This window comes from Candida jiufengensis (assembly GCF_024610255.1).
Source record: "Candida jiufengensis strain CBS 10846 chromosome Unknown scaffold9, whole genome shotgun sequence".
Classification (NCBI taxonomy): domain Eukaryota; kingdom Fungi; phylum Ascomycota; class Pichiomycetes; order Serinales; family Debaryomycetaceae; genus Lodderomyces; species Lodderomyces jiufengensis.
Genome location: NW_026261554.1, coordinates 512,414 through 531,696, shown reverse-complemented (window position 1 = coordinate 531,696; position 19,283 = coordinate 512,414). Strand labels below are relative to the sequence as shown.

The 19,283-nt window shown below is 27.0% G+C and overlaps 7 protein-coding genes across 7 annotated transcripts; 4 read left to right on the top strand and 3 right to left on the bottom strand. All coding sequences in view use genetic code 12, as the record gives it.

The window, feature by feature from the left end:
- Positions 1–130: 130 nt before the first annotated feature.
- On the top strand, positions 131–1,009 carry KGF54_000219 (putative ATP-dependent kinase; the record flags this gene model as incomplete). The annotated part of the gene is made up of 1 exon (XM_051762642.1): positions 131–1,009. One exon carries the CDS (start codon positions 131–133, stop codon positions 1,007–1,009), a length of 879 nt encoding a protein of 292 aa, XP_051622834.1.
- An 879-nt stretch (positions 1,010–1,888) lies between these two features.
- KGF54_000218 (sodium:solute symporter family protein) lies at positions 1,889–4,151 on the top strand (the record flags this gene model as incomplete). Its single annotated transcript, XM_051762631.1, has 2 exons — positions 1,889–2,109; positions 2,231–4,151. The coding sequence occupies 2 exons, from the start codon at positions 1,889–1,891 to the stop codon at positions 4,149–4,151; spliced, it is 2,142 nt and encodes a 713-aa protein (XP_051622833.1).
- A 1,475-nt stretch (positions 4,152–5,626) lies between these two features.
- On the top strand, positions 5,627–7,867 carry KGF54_000217 (uncharacterized protein; the record flags this gene model as incomplete). Its single annotated transcript, XM_051762620.1, has 1 exon — positions 5,627–7,867. One exon carries the CDS (start codon positions 5,627–5,629, stop codon positions 7,865–7,867), a length of 2,241 nt encoding a protein of 746 aa, XP_051622832.1.
- A 462-nt stretch (positions 7,868–8,329) lies between these two features.
- Positions 8,330–9,271, top strand: KGF54_000216 (uncharacterized protein; the record flags this gene model as incomplete). The annotated part of the gene is made up of 1 exon (XM_051762609.1): positions 8,330–9,271. One exon carries the CDS (start codon positions 8,330–8,332, stop codon positions 9,269–9,271), a length of 942 nt encoding a protein of 313 aa, XP_051622831.1.
- Positions 9,272–9,483: 212 nt separating this feature from the next.
- On the bottom strand, positions 9,484–11,001 carry SIK1 (snoRNP complex protein; the record flags this gene model as incomplete). Its single annotated transcript, XM_051762598.1, has 1 exon — positions 9,484–11,001. The coding sequence occupies one exon, from the start codon at positions 10,999–11,001 to the stop codon at positions 9,484–9,486; it is 1,518 nt and encodes a 505-aa protein (XP_051622830.1).
- Positions 11,002–11,244: 243 nt separating this feature from the next.
- Positions 11,245–13,980, bottom strand: UGA3 (Uga3p; the record flags this gene model as incomplete). The annotated part of the gene is made up of 1 exon (XM_051762587.1): positions 11,245–13,980. The coding sequence occupies one exon, from the start codon at positions 13,978–13,980 to the stop codon at positions 11,245–11,247; it is 2,736 nt and encodes a 911-aa protein (XP_051622829.1).
- Positions 13,981–15,565: 1,585 nt separating this feature from the next.
- Positions 15,566–16,872, bottom strand: KGF54_000213 (RTA1 domain-containing protein; the record flags this gene model as incomplete). Its single annotated transcript, XM_051762576.1, has 2 exons — positions 15,566–16,200; positions 16,335–16,872. The coding sequence occupies 2 exons, from the start codon at positions 16,870–16,872 to the stop codon at positions 15,566–15,568; spliced, it is 1,173 nt and encodes a 390-aa protein (XP_051622828.1).
- Between the last annotated feature and the right edge of the window lie 2,411 nt (positions 16,873–19,283).

Below are 19,283 nucleotides of genomic sequence, written 5' to 3'. Positions count from 1 at the left end.
TGTTTAGTGGGCTAATCGATCTTAGTCCTCCAAATAATAGGATTTTGTGACATCAAGACTTTCCAAAATAATTTGTGGGGTTATCAAAACTACCCATCCTCAACTAAGAACCCTATATTCATAGAAAAAAATGAGTACATGTCTTCAGAAATCATATGATTTTATAGCAAATATCATAAATAATTATAATTTTGAGTATGCAACAAAACCAATAATTATAGGAATAAATGGACCACAAGGTTCGGGAAAGACTTATTTAACATCAAAATTAACTACTCAATTACAGGAATTTTATGATGATTTAAAGATTATAAGCTTTCTGATTGATGATTTTTATTTACCTTATAATGATCAATTAAAGCTAACTAAGCAAGCAAAATTGGACGATAATAAATTATTACAAGGTAGAGGATTACCAGGTACTCATGATTTAAAACTACTAAATGAAGTTTTTAAAAAATTAATTGATAATTACAAATCTAATTGGGAACCAATGACGATACCTTTTTATGATAAATCGCTAAATAACGGATTAGGAGATAGACTGGATAACGAAAGTATCATACTAAAAGAACCAGTTGATGTTATTCTTTTTGAAGGTTGGTTTAATGGTTATAGACCACTAGATAATGATTCATTGAGACTAAAGTATTTAACAAATTCTCCTGATTCGATAATACAAGAAAATAAAATGTATCATATAGAAGACATAAACAATAGACTTAGAGATTATGTTCAAATATGGAAATACTGTGAATTCAACATATTTATAAATACAGATTCAATATCAAATGTATATAAATGGAGGATGGAACAAGAACATGCACTTATAAAATTGAAAGGAACAGGGATGACAGATGATCAAATTATTAAATTTGTTGATAGATATATGCCCATGTATATCTTGTATTACGATAAGTTGATTTCACAAGGCCTTAGCTCACCTAAGAATAATTTAATTTTAGACATTGATGTAAATAGAAATTTAGTGTCCAGTAATTATAGATAAAATAATGATGATTTAATGAAAATAGCAAAATGAATATAAATGTAAGATAAAGTGAATATTATTATGCCAAGTGCCAAGTATTGAATCTCTTGAAATATTAAATCAAATGGTTTTAAAATATACTTTCTAAAACCATACTTTCTAAAACCATAACTAGCTTAAGAATCAAGGTTTACTAAAAAGGTTTTGTTGAAACCCCATTGAAAAAAATCTAAAGTGAATACAGATCTAAATCCGACACCCAAAAATTTCAGATTCTGCTTTTTGATCCAAAAGATCGTATCTATACCTTAATTTGAGGTTCCTTCAAAATAGTTTAATTAAGATATTTAAGTAACTAAGCATTATTTTTAGTACTCTTTTATCAGTAGATCTTCTCTATCTAAAAAAATTCAGAAATCTAATTTACGAATTAAGTAATAAGCGAAAGGCTTAAACATTTTTATGATAAGAAATATTAATTATTTACAATAATCTAACAAGTTTTAGCTTTATCTAAAAATAAAAGTTAAGAGGTTTTAGTTCACTGTCATGACTTCATGCATTTAGTTTTTGAATTTAAATAGCCATGCATTTTTTCAGATCTAAAATGAAATAGATAAAGAGGTGATCGATTTCCGTTTGTTTCAAAGTCAAAAGATAAGGCGTAAAGTATTGTCCTGATTTAATTTTTGTAATTAGGTTCCTTAATCATAAAAACAATAAGATTAAGAATAATTAACAAGAAATGAAATAACCAGATAAGCAACGGTTTTAAGTTATTATGTGCTTCGTAAATTAGTTGCATATTATTTAAATATTTAAAGATCTCTTGATATTTAATTTTGCAATTTTTCACAAATATAACAATTACAATCACCAACTAATAAATCAACAAAGATGTCAACATTTGATCCTTTACCAGAAGGTGCAGGATATGCAGTTGTTGTAGGATTAGGTTCAGTTTTCGCAATTGGAATGATTTTTACAACTTTTTTTTTAAAAAGATATGCTAAAGAAATTATGACTTCTGAAGAATTCACAACTTGTGGTAGAACAGTCAAAACTGGGTTAGTTAGTTGTGCTATTGTTTCTTCGTGGACTTGGTCGGCCACACTTTTGTATGTATATAAACAGAATAGGTAATTGACCAGGTCGGTTGATATTTGACTGATCTTGAACTGATTGATTAGATAAGGGCTACCATTTACCTGTCAAAAACTTTATACTAACCAATTCTAGAACATCAACGACTCAAGTCTATTCAAATGGTATTTCAGGTGGATTATATTACGCATCAGGAGCAACAGTTCAAATAGCGTTATTTGCATGTTTAGCAATAAAAGTTAAACTTAGATGTCCCAATGCAAGAACATACTTGGAATTAATTTATGTAAGGTATGGTAAGATAACACATATGATATTTATAACATGGGGTTTATTGACTAATACAATGGTGACAGCAATGTTATTGACTGGTGGGGCTAGTGTTGTTACAAGTTTAACTAATATGAATGCAGCAGCTGCTTGTATCTTGACTGTTATTCCATGTTGTGCATATGCAAGTTTTGGTGGATTAAAATCAGTCATATTAGGAGATTATGTACATACTGTTATAATGTTGGGTATAATGTTATCTTTTGGTTTTATTACCTGGGTGACTTCACATAAATTAGGAAGTATTGATTTAATTTATGATTTAGTAATGGAATATGCCATGGAAAATCCTAAGGAAGGTAATGCCGGTGGATCTTATTTAACTATAAAATCACAATCTGGTGGGATTTTTTTCATAATTAATATTATTAGTGCTTTTGGTACTGTATTTTTAGATCAAGGGTACTTAAATAAAGCTATTTCTGCTGATCCAAAATCAACTTATAAAGGTTATATCTTAGGTGGTTTAGCTTGGTGGCCAATTCCATGTTTTATTAGTGTTACTGCTGGTTTAGGTGCATTAGCTTTAGAGAGAACTGAATATTGGCCATTATCTCGTGCTTTAAGTCCTGATGAAGTTGCAAGTGGATTAGTATTACCTACTTTTGCAGTTGCACTAATGGGAAAATCTGGTGGTGTATTAACTTTGTTGATGTTATTTATGGCTATTACATCAGCTTTTTCAGCTCAATTGATTAGTGTTTCTTCAATTATTACTTATGATGTTTACAAAACTTATATTAATCCAAAAGCAAGTGGTAAAAATTTGATCAGAGCATCACATATTGCTATTGTTAGTTTTGCTATATTATTGTCTGGATTTTCAATAATGTTATATTATGTTAAAGTATCAATGGGATATTTATTTACATTGTTAGGAATTGTGTTGAGTTCTGGAGTTATACCAATGGTTTGTACAATTTTATGGAACAAGCAAAGTTGGATGGCTGCTACTTTTACGCCACCGATTGGTACTTTATTAGCTATTACTTTTTGGTTAGTTGTTACAAAATTAAAATATGGTTCTGTTACCTATGATAACACATTTCAGGATTTTTCAGTATTGACTGGTAATTGTGTTGCTTTGTTATGTCCAATAATTACAGTCCCATTATTGACATATTTGAAACCACAAAATTTTGATTGGGATAGATTTTTAATTATAAAAAGAGTAATAGAAGAGGGAGAAGTTAAAGAGTTGGAAAAAGACTTAGAAGAAGATACAACTACTGATAATTCATTACAAAAGGGAGTACCAATTCATACAAATGTTTCAATAAAAACAAACGATTTAATTGAATTAAATAGAGAACAATTTATGGAAGAAAGGAAAATTTTAGCAAAAGCATTTAAAAGATGTGTTGTTACATGTATAACATTAACCATATCATTATTAGTCTTATGGCCAATGCCAATGTATGGAACCTCATATATTTTTAGTAAACCATTTTTTAGGGGTTGGATTATTGTTTTATTTATATGGTTATTTTTCACAATTTTTATGGTTGTCATATATCCAATTTGGGAAAGTAGACGTACATTAAATATAATTGTTAAAGGTATATATTGGGATTTATCTGGACAATCTCATAAAGTTAAAGAATGGCAAATTAGACATCCTGAAGAATTACACGTTATAAATTCTCAAATTAATGATCAATTAGCTAATGAATTTACTAGTATAACGAGTCAAATTAGATATAATAATGATATAGAAAAAAAGTAAAACCATATTGAAAGCTAATGTTTTGGCTTATTATTTGGTTTGATTTATGAGATATAGTAGTGATATATATGATTGTATTGATTAAATATATGAAACTGATAATTATGAAACAGTAAAGTTAGGGGGTAAGATTCCAAAGTGGTAAATTTATTAAACTACGAAAACATATGCTGAATTCTAATTTCCAAATGTTCAAGTCGAGATTGAACTCTTCAAGCAGTTTAAGCTCTAGGGCTTTTCTATTGACTTTGATTAATAGTGTTTACCTTGGTTTCAGGAGTATTCATCTCATAACAAAATAATGCGGATATAAAATTTTCTAATAATAAATCTAAACGATGGCATTTCTCAACTTTAATTGCATTAAATTGATCAAACGTTTGGTACAAGAAATTTAAGCCTAATTTAGACTTAATTTAATAACTTTAAAGCTAATATAGTTTAAGTAATAATTTAGTATATGTAAAATGAGTTATCTTTTTGTTTTCATATATCCTTAATTTTTTTTTTCAAAATTTAACTCCTTAAATTTGGTTTGGTATACTTATTGAAAAACTCGAAGAGAATTAGCCACTAACTTGGAGAGTTCAGATCTACAACTTAAGTCAAATGTATTTGCAACTTTATCATTTCTTCTTGACTGTTTTAGTAAATCATCTACTTTTTTTAATTAGTTTTAAATTTGACGTTGTTACTTGTAACTAAGATTTTTTTGAGCTTTGCAATTTGACACAAAAATAAAAATTGGAATATTATCAACACATTTTTTTTTATGATTACTTATATCTATCAAAATTTAATAATACCAATTTATTCACTAAGGAATCAATACTTTACAGATTAGTATACATTTACGAAAGGAGATTTAATGAGCCTCACATTGATAATGATTTGAAAAAATTTTCAAGGGGTTTGAACAAAAATTTAAGTCTATTAATAGTATTCAATAATAGATCAATAAGTAATTTATCTAATAAAGTTTTTGAGTAAATTATGCAAATTGAATTATCAAAAATTTATCAATTAAATGCTGGTTTAGCCTAAAAGGTTAAAATTTGAGATGAAAAAGGTTAATTTTATAATAATCAATTTCAATTTGTATGGTAAATTTGGTTGTCATGTCAACTTATTTATTAATAAAAAAATTTTAATATGGTGAAAAATTTGTTAATTGATTGATTAATTTGGAAGTTTTTTTAAATTCAAATAATATAAATTATCATTTTAATGTATAGTGACAATAGATAAAAAGATTTACAATGGTCCACAAATTAAATTAATTTAATATCATATACATTTATCATTATCATTTTAATCCAGTAAAATATCGTTAAGTTTCAAAAAGTAATTTAAATATCCAAATATTTATCTTCATTTCAAATTTAGTAATTTTAATAATGTTTTGAAAATTCAGTTGTTAAGTAATCACCTTTACAAAATACTTATACATATTCAAGTTTAAATTAATTTACATTATGACAACAAATAATAATATAGAAAATGTTATAAATGAACTAAGAATTATTTCTCAGACTTCATCAAATAAATTTATGATTATTACTCAAGAATCATTACCAAATTCAACTTTAAATTTTTATAATTCAGTTCATTTTAAAGAAGACCAAATTGAAGAAATTAAATTGATTCTAGGTAGAGCTACATTAACTACTATTAAACCAACTTTAAAACAAATGTATGCATTAAAATTAAATAAAAGACATCCAAATTCTACAATTTTAATTAATCAATACAAAGATTTATTTAACTCATTATCACAAGTTGTATGTAAAGAAGTTGCAAAACAATGGATTAAAATTGTTGAACCAAGTAAACAAGCTTTATATCCTTATAGAGATTTTAATAATTCAAAACCAAGTTGGTGGCCAAGAAATGTTGATCATATTGAACCAGATCATTTGGATAAATTTGGTAGAGTTGATGTATTAATTAATATTTTAAGATATCCATCATTTGATTTAAGAAAAATCTCGTTGAAAAATGCAATATTTGAATCCAGACCAGCAATACAATTAATTTTACAAGAAATATTATATTTAGCAATTTATGAAAGATGTTTTTTTAACGAGTATAGAAATCAAGATGAATTATTTGAATTGATTCCTCAACATGAAAAATCTTATTTTGATAATGAAACTGTTATGATTATGACAAGTAATTTGAGATTTTGTAATGATGAATTATTAATGGTTAGAAATATGGATCAAACAAATTTAAATGATTATATTTTTGGATTAAATGAAGTGAAAAACAATGCAAATAAAATTAAGCCATCAAAAAAGTTTAATCAAAAATCTACTACCTCAAAAAAACCAAGTAAATCAAATAGACTTAGTGGTACATCAAAAGTTGCCAAACCAAGTAAAAAAAAAAGTTCAAAAAAAGTTTTAAGTGATGCAGTAGAAGTTAAAATAAGAGAAGATCAACCAGAAGAGATTAAAAAAGAAATTAAATCATTAGCTACTTCAAGAGCGGGTCAACTCTTAGAAGATCATGAATTAATTAAATCATTAAAAAGTAGACAAAAAATTGAAATCAATGAATTAATCAATAAAGAAGAAGATGACGATAAGGAAAATGAACAAGCACAACAACAACAACAACAACAACAACACCACCAACAACACCAACAAGTCAATAAAATTAGATCGTCACCTTATTTTTCAAGTGATGATGCATTAAGTGTTTTTAAAATTAAAATACAACAAGCTAATAATAATAAAGAAGTTGCATATGATGAAAATGATGAAATTGATCTTGAACCAATTCATTTGTCATTAGATCCTGATGAATTAGAAGAAGACGAAGAAGACAAAATGGAAATAGAACAAGGAGAAGAAGGAACAAAAGCAAATAATACTGAACCAAATAAAGGAGATGTTGAAGTGACTGAGGATGACAATAATTCAGCAAGTAATGATAAAGAATATATTTCAAACATCAAATTTGAAAGACCTATATCAAGTTATTTAAGACCTTTACGTTCAAGAACTAGAGAATTAACTCCATATAATGAACCAGTTGACGAACATTCCATGTATGAAGTAAAAGAAGAAGAAGAAGAAGATACTCAAGTTGATAGTTTTAATCACGCAGATAATGATAATTGTGCAAGATTAACTGCTTATGGAAGTTATATGTTTGTTGAAGAAGATGCTAATAGAAAATTCACAACCAAATCAGATGGTGGTTCAACTAGCAGTGATGATTATGATGATGAGTTTTCAAGTGATAAATTAGAATATGCAGAAAATTATTATTCCATTTATGAAAAAAATCAAAAAATAAAATTAGAAAATACAGATCAGCAATTAAAAGATTTAAAATTAGATAAAATGAATATGTCAACTCCTAATTCTTCAGTTGTTGAAGAAGAATCATCTCAAATTATACAAGATCAATTCCAAACTGCAGAATCTCATTTTTCATCAGCTGAATTATATTATGATCAAATTATAAATCAATCTGGTTGTCAAGATTATGTTTCAAATTCTCAAATATATACAAACCAAGGTGAAGATGCTGAATTAATTGTCAACGATTTCAATATCACCAATACTACTACAATCAACAATTCTTATATTATGTCTAATGATGGGTTATATTCAAATGATACTACTGGGTTAGATAATGAAAATGTGTTTGATAAAAATTTTTACGAAAATAAAAATTTAGATAATCTAGAACAAATTATTTAAATTATGATGATGATGATGATGTTCATGTTAATGTTTTATGACAATGATAATGATTATACATTTCGGTTGTTCATACTTTGAACTTACATAGTGTTTTAGCATATTTAGATTAGTTGCTGGTCGACTACAATACTTTCTTTATAATTTTTTTTTATACCAATAATATACAATAAATAATTATTTTTCAAGTATTCCACTATATTTTGTTCATTGTTCAAAATACAACAACATATAAATTAAATAAAATTTAGTTTCATATTTTGTACCACTTTGTTTTATTTTTCGCAGCCAAAATTTCGTATTGCATTACAAACAAAATTAAGCATTTAATAACCCGAACTCAGATCTGATAAAGATATCACAATCTTAAAATATTAAATTCAAGTATTGCCTTTCAAGTAAATTTAATATCTTATTAAATTAATGTTTAAAATTTTTTTTCTTTCATATACTTTTTTTTTAATGACTACAGTTCCTGAACTTCTTTCATTTTTATTATTAGCTTCATTTTTATCAGTGCTAGATATATTAAGTAGTTTATTATCAATTATGTCAACTACTAAACAAAAACTACCAAAATTAAATAATGCTGTTCCAAATACAAATTTACCGATTGAAGGTTCTTCAAAACCTAAAAGTCCTAAACAACAAGAAATTAAAGAAAATGTAACAAAGGGGTTACCTGATTTATTAACTCCTAAACATCTTAAAACTTATCCTTTAGTTAATTCTTCAGAGAATATTTATAAAATGTTACCATTTTCTGGATATTTGTTATCAATATCAAAGTATAGTTTTACCACTATTAGAAATTATCAACCAATGAAGTACATCTTGGAAACTGGTGATTTATATTCAGATATGTTATTAACTAAACTAGATTCATTTATCCCCTCGTTACAAACTGTTGAAATTACTGATTTAACTAGTCCTATTACTTCACCTATTAATCACGCTGTTGAGACTGTAAATACTAAGATTAATTTGGTAAATGATACTGTAAACAAAAATGTTATTAATCCTACAAAATCCAAGATCGATGATGTTAAGAATGATATTCATCAAAGAACTCATGATGAAAATGGTAAGAATATCATAGCTAAATCTACAATAGATCCAATAATCACTCCATTTAATGAAACTTTAGAACAGTTTGTATCAAATCATTTCCCTGATAAGAAGGTAGTACCAAGAGATGATGATGACTGTGGACGTTGTGAATTTTCCAGTGAACTCAAGAGAACATTCAATATAGTAGGTAATATAATTTCCAAAGAAAGTAAAGAAACAGTAGAAGTTAACTTGGTAGATTTAAAAGGTGATAATATCGCTGATAATAAGAAAAATACTAAAATAGAAAAAGCTAAACCAGTTAAAGAAAAAGAAGTTATTGCTAATAAATGATGGTTAGTTGAATTATTAGATAATTTTTATATGTTTTTGCTAGCTCAAATTTTAAAGAATTCGGAATTTTAGTCTTAAAGTTTAAAAAGTTCTTTACAATTAAGTTCTTTACAATTGATAATCTCTTTTACACTTTTTTTATCATTTATTTGTTTCGTATTGTACACAAGTAAGCTCTATATCACTTTTTTAATCCACCAACCTCATTAAACTTAATCTTTTGATTTTTTTTTTTTCTTTTTTGGACTTTCTTCTCCATCATCTGATTTTCTTTTTTTGTCCTTTTTATCTTTCTTATCTTTTTTATCTTTTTTGTCCTTTTTATCTTTCTTTTCCTTTTTATCCTTTTTGTCTTTCTTTGACCTTTTCTCTTCTTGTGGTTCTTCAACTTCTACTTCTTCTTCATCTATTTCCATATCATCACCCTTTGATCCATTTAAAGCTAATGCTTGTTTTATAGCATCTGAATTTTTCATTGGTGCTGATCCGGTATCATAAAATTTTAATCTTTCTTCAACTTGTTTTTTCAAGACTTCTCCAAAAGCAGTAGTTGGTTCATCACTATAATTATCAATTCTTGAAGCTATTGAACATTTATTTGCCAAGTATCTTGAAATTCTACCTTTATTTTTTGAACCTGCTTTACCAATAAAAGATGAATGATAAATTAATCCATATTTTGGTGTGTTTCCTTTAGTTTTCAAAGCTCTAAATAAAGCCTTTTCAGCTCCTAAAATTTGTACAGTTGATGCTGCTTGTTTTGATAAATTAGTTAATGAACCAGCATGTGAAATTAATCTTGCACCAACAACTTCACCAATCAATGTAGATAAATTTGGAGCAACTGTATGCATCTTATCTGTTAAATATTTATATAATTGTTGTCTATATTCAGTTAAATTTACTGTTCTTTGTGCAAATGTTAAAATATTATTCATATCTTGTTCACTTATATCTTGACCCATTGAAATTTTTGCATTGTCAATAACTCTTTGTGCAACACCTGCATCATCGTTTAATATAGCTGTTAAATCATGTAAATCATCTTCATTTAAATTTGATTTATCTTTTATATATAAAACCAATCTTGCAAATTGATAATTATCAGGTACAATTTTAGCTAATTCTGGGAAATGCCATCCATACCATTCTTTAACTCTCATCGAAAAAGTATTTATATCTTTATCTAATTGATCTAACAAGGCAATAGCTTGTATGATATGGTTATCATTTTTTTGAACTGAAAACTTAACTTTTGCTCTTGAAAAAGCATGTCCTAAACCTAATTGAGCTCTTTCAATATCACCATCTTGTAAATCTTTAAATAATTTAGAACCAAAGACTCTTATTCCTCTTAAAAAATCTTGTACAATTTCATTTGATAATACATCAACATTTGGAAAAATTTCTTTTATTGAAGGTCCTAAATTTTTATCACTTACACCAAGGGAAATTTTTTTAGAAGTTTTCGGTAAATTATGTTCTAATACCTCCTTCAAATAATCTGAAACTAAACCTTCTGATATATCATTAGCATTTTCTAATGCTTGTGCTGCACCTTTAAAAGGAGCGAATGAAATTAATTCAATCATTTTGGAAAATTTTGATAAATCATTTGATGCTTCTTGAACTTCTTTTGATCTTGATGCTATATCATCTTGTTGAATGAGTACTTTGAAAATACCATATCCGGTAGCCTCTTCAAATAAAAGATAATCTAATCCAGCCATGATAAATTTGGTTTGGTAAGATGATGAACTTTTGGCTGCTTAATTGATGAAATTTTTTGAGTTCCTTTTTTTATTGTTAATTTTTCAATGTTAACAAAAAGAGATGAGAGAAAAATAATTTAGAGAATGTCGAAAATTACGTTTTGAAGACACATCAAAAAAGACATTAAAATTAGATGGTAGCGTTTTTTGAAACATATAAATAATTACTGTATTATTACTTCATATTATATATTAGTAATTCTATGCAAAATTGATATCCCAACCTAATTGATTTAGCATTTCATGCCAATCAACAACTTTATTACCATCCAAGTTGTTCTTCCAAATTTTTTGTATAATATCTTTGACTCTATTAACATTGAACATTCCATATAACTTTATAAATGAATCAACTCTCAATATCATTTGTTCTTGATCATGTTTTGAAACACAATGAATTCCCGAGATAAAAATGGGGAATACCAAAGATGATTGAACTGATGTACCTATTAGTATATCTAGACATTTTATTAGATCGTTGTTTAATATTTGTGATTCTAAATGGGATGGATTACATTTTAATACTGATTCTCTCAAGAATAATTTTGCACTTATTTGAAAAGCTTCAAATAGTGTTAATTGTAATTCTAAATCTTGATCTGATAAATTGTACAAGTCCCTTCTATCTGGTTTAGATTCATCGATTTCTTTTTCTAGCTTTTTAGCTTGTTCAATAACCATTAATAATAATTTACTGGCTTTACTATGATCACTTATTATCGATTCTTCATCATTATCCAATTCGAGATTACCATCAACTACTACACTCTCCTCCTCATCATCTATCCTGTTCAAAAATTCATTACTCTTCTCAAAATGATTGTTAATACCTCTGTTATAGTACTCTTTTAATATTTTTTTACTTTCATATAATAAAGTGGAAATATTACCAATTATTGAGTACAACTTTTGGGAAACACCAAGTAAAGGATGGATTTGACCTTGTAAAAAATTGTCATGATCTTCAAAAATTTTGTCATATTCACCAGAACTAAAATAAGTACCTCTTTCACTTGTTGAACTCGCTAATAGGTCATGATAAGCAAAATTAGTTATTAACCAATTTTCTTCTCTTGAGTTATTAAATCTTAATATACCACCATTTGCCTTTAATAACTTAGCTCCCCAATCCAAATATACAGTCCAATTTTTAACATCACCATTACAAATTTCAGCACCTACTAAAATTAATAAAGTTGCTAATTTATTGATTATAGTGTTTCTATTATTTTCTTTAGAATTATTAAAATGATGCATTGCAATCTTGACAAATTTAATAGCTTCAGAAGCCCAATCTCCACCTAATTGATAACTAGCCCACGCTAATATACTATAAAATACACCTTTATCTTTATGAGCTAAGGGTAAGAAAATTTTTTGAAATGAATTTGAACCAATTTGTGTTACTGGTGATATTGAAACTTTACTTGATATAACATCAACATAATAATTATATAAAAAATAATATTGAGGATCGGCTAATTCTGGTATATATAATGATGGTTGAGGCATTGGAGTTAAGTGAGCATTCAAATTGGAGACTAAATCATTATACGAATTTGATGTTTGAATATTATTGTTGATCTCAAATGAGTCTAAAAAAGTTGTAAAGTCTGGTGAATTCATTAATTGTTTGATGTTGTTATTACTTTTTTCATCATCATCGTTAGTTCCATTTAAGTCATTAATTTTTTCAATTTTAACTGGTTTATTATTATTAAACTTGAATGCAGAATTATTTTGTGATTCATTTAAATCACGTAATAAAGTTAGAAATGTTGATGGTGAAGGAGAATTATTTGTAAAAGAATGTGGATTTTTAATTGAAAATTCTTGTAATGGATCACTCATACTTAGTGGACTTATATTGGAGGGTATTGATGGTAAATGAGAGTTTAATTGTGATGTATGATTATCTATCAAGACTTCTGATAATGTTGGGGAAGTTTGAATCGCATTTATTTGTTGATGCTGTTGATTTAATTGTATATCATTCAGATTTTGTAGTAGTACTTTATTTGCAACTTGAATTTCATCAATTGGATTCATTAGACTTTGAATTGAAGGCGAATTTAAAGCAGTTGGTGATGCAGTAGATGGACTTGGAGATTTTAGGCTGATGTTATCTTTATTACTAGTATTACTCTTCGGAGGGGTTGAGATTGATTTGGTAGTATTCATTAGTTGTGAGTTGGTCAAATTTGGTAATGGATTTGGTATTGCAGAAGTATTCGTTGATCTTACATCTGAATTATATCCATAAATTTTGGATTTATCATTGTCGTTATTCTTTTGCTTGTGATTGTTATTATTGTTGTTCTTGAGACTACCGCCTTTTATATCTTTGTTAATCTCATTCTTAATATTGTCATTACTTGTGGTTGTAGTTGTCCCTGGTTTGGTTTTTACTTTCCTTTTCCTTAACTTATTATAACTTTCTTCGAATTCAACTTTTTTTTTCAATTCTTTAATTTCTTCTTGATTCATTTTATTATAATCGACGTAATAACACTTTTTATTCAATCTATTACAATCCCCACATTTTGGTTTTAATTCATCACATTTTTTCTTTCTAATTTTACAAGTTAAACAACCTAATTTTGATCTTGAATTTTCTTTAAGTAAATGAAAATCTGTTGAATTATTTATTGGATTTATTTTCGGAATTGTTGATGTGGCTGTTGATGAGGGCGGATTATGGTTGTTATGTTTATTATGAATTGGTTTTGTTACTTTCGAATTTGTTGAAGTTGTAGATTTATTGGGTTTCAATGAAGATGATGTCATATTATTGATAATTGATTCTTGTTCAAACCTTTTTGAGGTAGTTTTTGTTTCATTTATATCGGTATTATTATTATCATTAGTAGTATTTGTATTGTCTGGTGTGTTATTAGTATTATTATCCTTTGATCTTGAATTGAATGTAACTAACATATATTTTATTTTATTTTATTTATAATAATTTTATTAATATAGGAATTGGAATGCCGTCAAATTAAATGATTTAAATAAATCGAGAATCTGTATTTCACCTGAATTGGTTCATTTAATGATAAAATCGTATAACAAAATTTGTTGAAAATTTGTTTGACTGTTGGTATTTGAATTGGTGAAGATTCAAATTTAAATTATAAATAATTTATTTAATTTCTTGTTGTGTAGAATTTCTTAAAATATATTTCCATCTTAACATGAAGTACAAAATATACATTTTTAAAAATCCAAAAATTTATTTTGTTAAATATTTTGAAACAATTTGACTCTGGGGTAAAGATCATAATAATTAGTATAAAAATACACTTAAACAGAAAATATTATGAATTTTCAAAAGATGAAATTATAATAAATTTTCAATCAAGAAAATCGCCAAATTTTGTGACTTTTTGCAACTTTTTGTAACTATTTTTGTAGATCTTTTTGGTCAAATTATAGTAATAGATCTCTTATACAAGATCTCGGACTTGTGACATAAGAAATATTATAATCAAATTGAGAAGGTACTTATTTATACTTTTTATCCTCTCTTACTAAGTAAAAATAAATATTTCATGTTTTGTCCTACGAAAACAGTTAAATAATATTTAATTTTAATTGATTAAATTATGATACGATATTTTGTTTTACTATTTTTAGTATAAATATTTAAATTATAGTATACCGACGAGTTTCATTTTTATTTATCATAGTATATGATGAGTCCCCTAATATTTGATTCATCTTTGTATTTTATTTATTGAGTTACTTTTCTTATTTAGTGTAGAATTTTCAACCTTCAGTGTTTTATTGATATTGTATGGGGAAATTATATTTGTATTATGAAGAGTTTCTTCTTCAGTGTTCAATAAGGAATGAAAGTGTACAGATTCTAAAATCTGTGCGAATTCACAATTTTGCTCACTAATATCGGGAGTAGTTCCAATAGTTTCAATTGATTGTTGTTGAATTTATCTGCGAGGTTAATCAATAATCAATTTTCGCTTATATAATAATTTGAGGGGGTAGGTTTATACCCCTCCCTTAATTCAATAGGAATAAATTCTTCAAAAATATACAGATTTTCGAGTAACTTGATAGATTATAGTCTAAATTAGTAAGTATGTAAATCTAGAGCATATAAAAATTGTAATCAAATATGTATTTTTGATTTTTAAGCAAACTAAAGAAAAGATTGCGAATTTTTTATTGTATATTATTATTCGACTGTCACCTACATTCAGTATTTGTTTGAAGATTAATTGCCCTTGTAACTTTAAGTTTCAAGTTGAATAGTTAGCAATAGTTTGTGTAGTTGAAAAATAAAATTAAATGTGCTTCCCAACTCTCAATTTTTATCTATTTTTTTTAATTTACCCCTTAAGTAAAACAAGGTGTGATTTTTAGTTAATTTGTTTATGTTTCACAATAGTAAGTAGTCAAGAAATAGAGTGTTTACATCCTTACAATAATTTTAATAAAGCATTGTAGACGAGTATATTTATACAACAATCAAACACTTACGAAAGGACAACACAATGTTGGACTATAAAGTTACTCTGGTTGATTTTTCACCGAGGTTTTCCATTAAACCATCAATTGTATTTTCAGAAGATTCATCATCACAATTATTTTCTTTATCTTTATTTTTCTTGATTGAGGCCAATTTAACGAGATTATTCTTACCAAAAACCCAAACTGGATGAAATGGTATGAAAATTAAACCACAAATTGAAATCATTGTAGCATCTAATGTTAACAAATAAACTTCATGTGTCATTAAATAACCACTATAGCCTTGAACCATTTCAACAACTCTATAAACACATCTTATATAAACAACAATCACTGCTAATGTCATAGCTAATGGCATGAATGGAAACAATTTATGATCACGAACTGAAGCAAATTTTGGATTATAAAATTGTTCTAAGTAATGTCGTCTGTAAGTTCTTACTGACTTAACATTGAATAATAATTTGAAGAAATTAACAAATGATCTTTTTCTTAATGGGTTTTTTTCTATTTCAGATGTAGATTCCTGAAACATTCTTTTAAAAAACAATCTATTTAAAAATTCAAACCAAAAAATTAAAAAAATCGTCATTGCAAAAACTTGAACACAAATACCTGTTAAAGTGATTGCATTACCTGTTGATTGACTAGTATGATCACTAGCAGCTATACTTGAGATAGCACCACCTGCAGCCTGTATAATCAATGAAATAACATCAATAGTAATAAAAAAATAAGAATAAAAACCACCATTTGACCAAACAAGAAGTAGATTCCTGCCATGATAAACGCCGGTGCACAAGTTAAACACACAGTATTCATCAAAAAATTTTGCAAAGAAGCATTATCATGAATAGCTAATATTCTTCCCACGAATCCAATGAATTCTAATGCATATCCACAAAAAAATGTAATATTAAATCCCCAATATCTTGACCAAACAATCATAATTGTAATGTAAGCCATGATAATAATATTGATAATTAAAAAAATTATATTGCCTGGTTTATTTAGTTCGTATCCAAAAATGTTGTTATCCAAATCAACAGCTTTCAAATTCAATGTGGCTTTGAGTATAGCATCAGTAGCAGCGCTTTTGACGGATGAAGCAGTTGCGGTAGCTAATATTTGTTCTGCTGAAATAATTGTAAGTGAAGCTTGTACAGCTCTGTAAGCTTCTTGTATATTAAGCAAATTACCATGATTAGTTTCTGTCTTAGCCTTACCTATTAAAGAAGATAAAGTTTGAGTTAGTTGTGGTGCATAAGTTGTAGCAATACTTGATAACGTTGTTGAAGTTGGTATGGTAGAAGGAGACCAAATGCTTGTTGTATCCATTTTTCAAATTTATCTTAACAATGTTGCTTGGTTTGAATGTATGATTATATTACTTGTCAAAAGTTAAATTGAATAAAACCAGAATTTCAGTGAGAAACCAATGGCTTCAAATTTCTGAGATTTTATTAAAAAAGTGTCTACAATTAAATGGAGTGGAATTACTCTACATTTATAAAGAAAGGAATTGAGTAAATTACCTTGTCATTTCGTATGTGAAATTGAAATTGTTAAGCGGTATTTTTCTTTCGATACAAATTAGATTTCAGGTATAAGCTCAGCCTTTCATATCTTACACCAGCTAAACATGTACAGTTTAAGAAAAGTTGCATATTGCTTTGCAACACTATGACAGGAGTAACGAATTGTTTTGAGCTTATCATTCTTGCTATTGAAACTGACAATATTAACTAATTGTTTCGAGCTTCATCCTTATCTTTAAGTCACACATATCATCCCAAAAACAATTCGAATATGTAGAAATATTTCATCAGACTAAAATCATTTTTGTACCTTTAAAGCTTCTTCCTGACATTCTCAAATGCCAGCAAAATCCACCAAAACATCTTTAAATCACAATTATAGTTTAAACTTACGAGAGTTGCTAAATTTCAGATTCAATTATTGAACGGCTGTAAAGAAGTTGAGACATAAAGGCTTTAAAGTTAATGTGATTCGTAAACCCCGCCAAATGCTTTGAGTACAATTGCAATAAAAACAAAATATGCTAGATATCTTAAACTTGATGTGAAACTACGACTTCCAATTAGAGCGGATTTATTTCAAAAATTTAAAAATAGAAATAGTGTAAAACCGCTGTATTTAAAACCGCTGTGTTTAAGACCGCTTTACTTTAATACTTTAAAAACATATAGCAAATCTAAATTGAAAATCAATTAGATCTGACATTGTCTTTATTAAGCTTAAAGTCCCAATATCACCCTTTATAAACATACGTAAGTAAGTTGTACTTGGCAATGATTCACAAATTTATAATGTTTTGATGTTTGACACGTTTATTTCACCTCAAAACTTTACATGTTTCATAACGACTATTAAGACCGCGCTCATAGAGACTATTAGATCCGCGCTTAATCATGTCTAGAACAAGCAAGTTTGAAATTTCATTATATTTTACTAGTTTGTATAATCATTTCTAGCAAGCTAGGTGGACAATTAACAAATGTCTAATGTTGAAAAAAAGAAAAAAAAGAAGTATTCAATGAAAGTAAGAATTCCTGCTGTTGATTTCTGTATTTTCTAAATTAACAACTAATTTAACTTAATGTATGAATCTGGTTCCCAAAAATTTATAATCTAAAACAAGCTATTTTAATTAATTCAAAATATATATTTAGAAATAGCTGCTATATATTTACTCTTACAATACTACAGCCCCTTAATTAAAAAACCTTATGATGAAATAAATAATAACAGGCTTGAGACGAATAAAGTGTAAAAAATTTATTAACCAAAATTCTAATCCAACAAACTTCAAATTCAAATTCTTCATTCACAGAATACAATTTGGAAGCAAGCAACGTGGGTAAATGCCCTCAAGTATCAACAATTTTAGTGGATTCAGTTCTATTTGATACCTTTATTAGCTTCATTTACTACATAAGAAAATGTGTTCAATATTTGCACTCAAATGTAATTCAATTTATTTTTTCAGAAAACAATTATATGGTTGAGTGAAAATAAAGAAATTCAGGAAGAATAATTACGGTCAGAACTACAGATTAGAGGAAATGATAAATGTAAGGCAACATCAAACATTTCTCGATAAGGTAAACTCAAAACAACAATATCAAGCAAAGACAGAGCTTCCTGGGAATATCTTTTAGACGAAAAACTAATTTTTGAAGCAGTGAACTGGAATTACTTTGAAGACATATTATGGGAATATATATAAAAAAGTGCCCGCTCATTTTTCTCGAGAAATTACATGTTTTCCAAAAACTGTAGTAATCGCATACGCTATATTTTATGTTATCTTGTTGCTTATACCTACTCGCGTATGTTACGGTTTTTATTCTTATATTTTTTTGCTATTCAGCGTTTAAATCTTTTTTATATTTTGTGCTTTCAGCAATATAAATGTTTGACAACTTGTGAATAATTTTGATCTTGTGTAAGTGATTCAAAATCATTTTGTGTAATTTGTTGTTATAGTTGCAATTTTTGAATACTTCTTGTTAAATACATTCATTTAAGAGCTAACTCAATCAGTATATCAATTGTTCACCAAATTATATTAGTTATCTAACTTAAGTCGACTGTTTCTAAAATCTCGCTGATTTTAAAGTAGTCCATGAAAGCTATTTAACAACAGAATCTATTTTGAACTACTAATTTAACCGTATATTTTGGTGAGTTAAGTTGTGAATAAAAACATACGTTTATATATTACA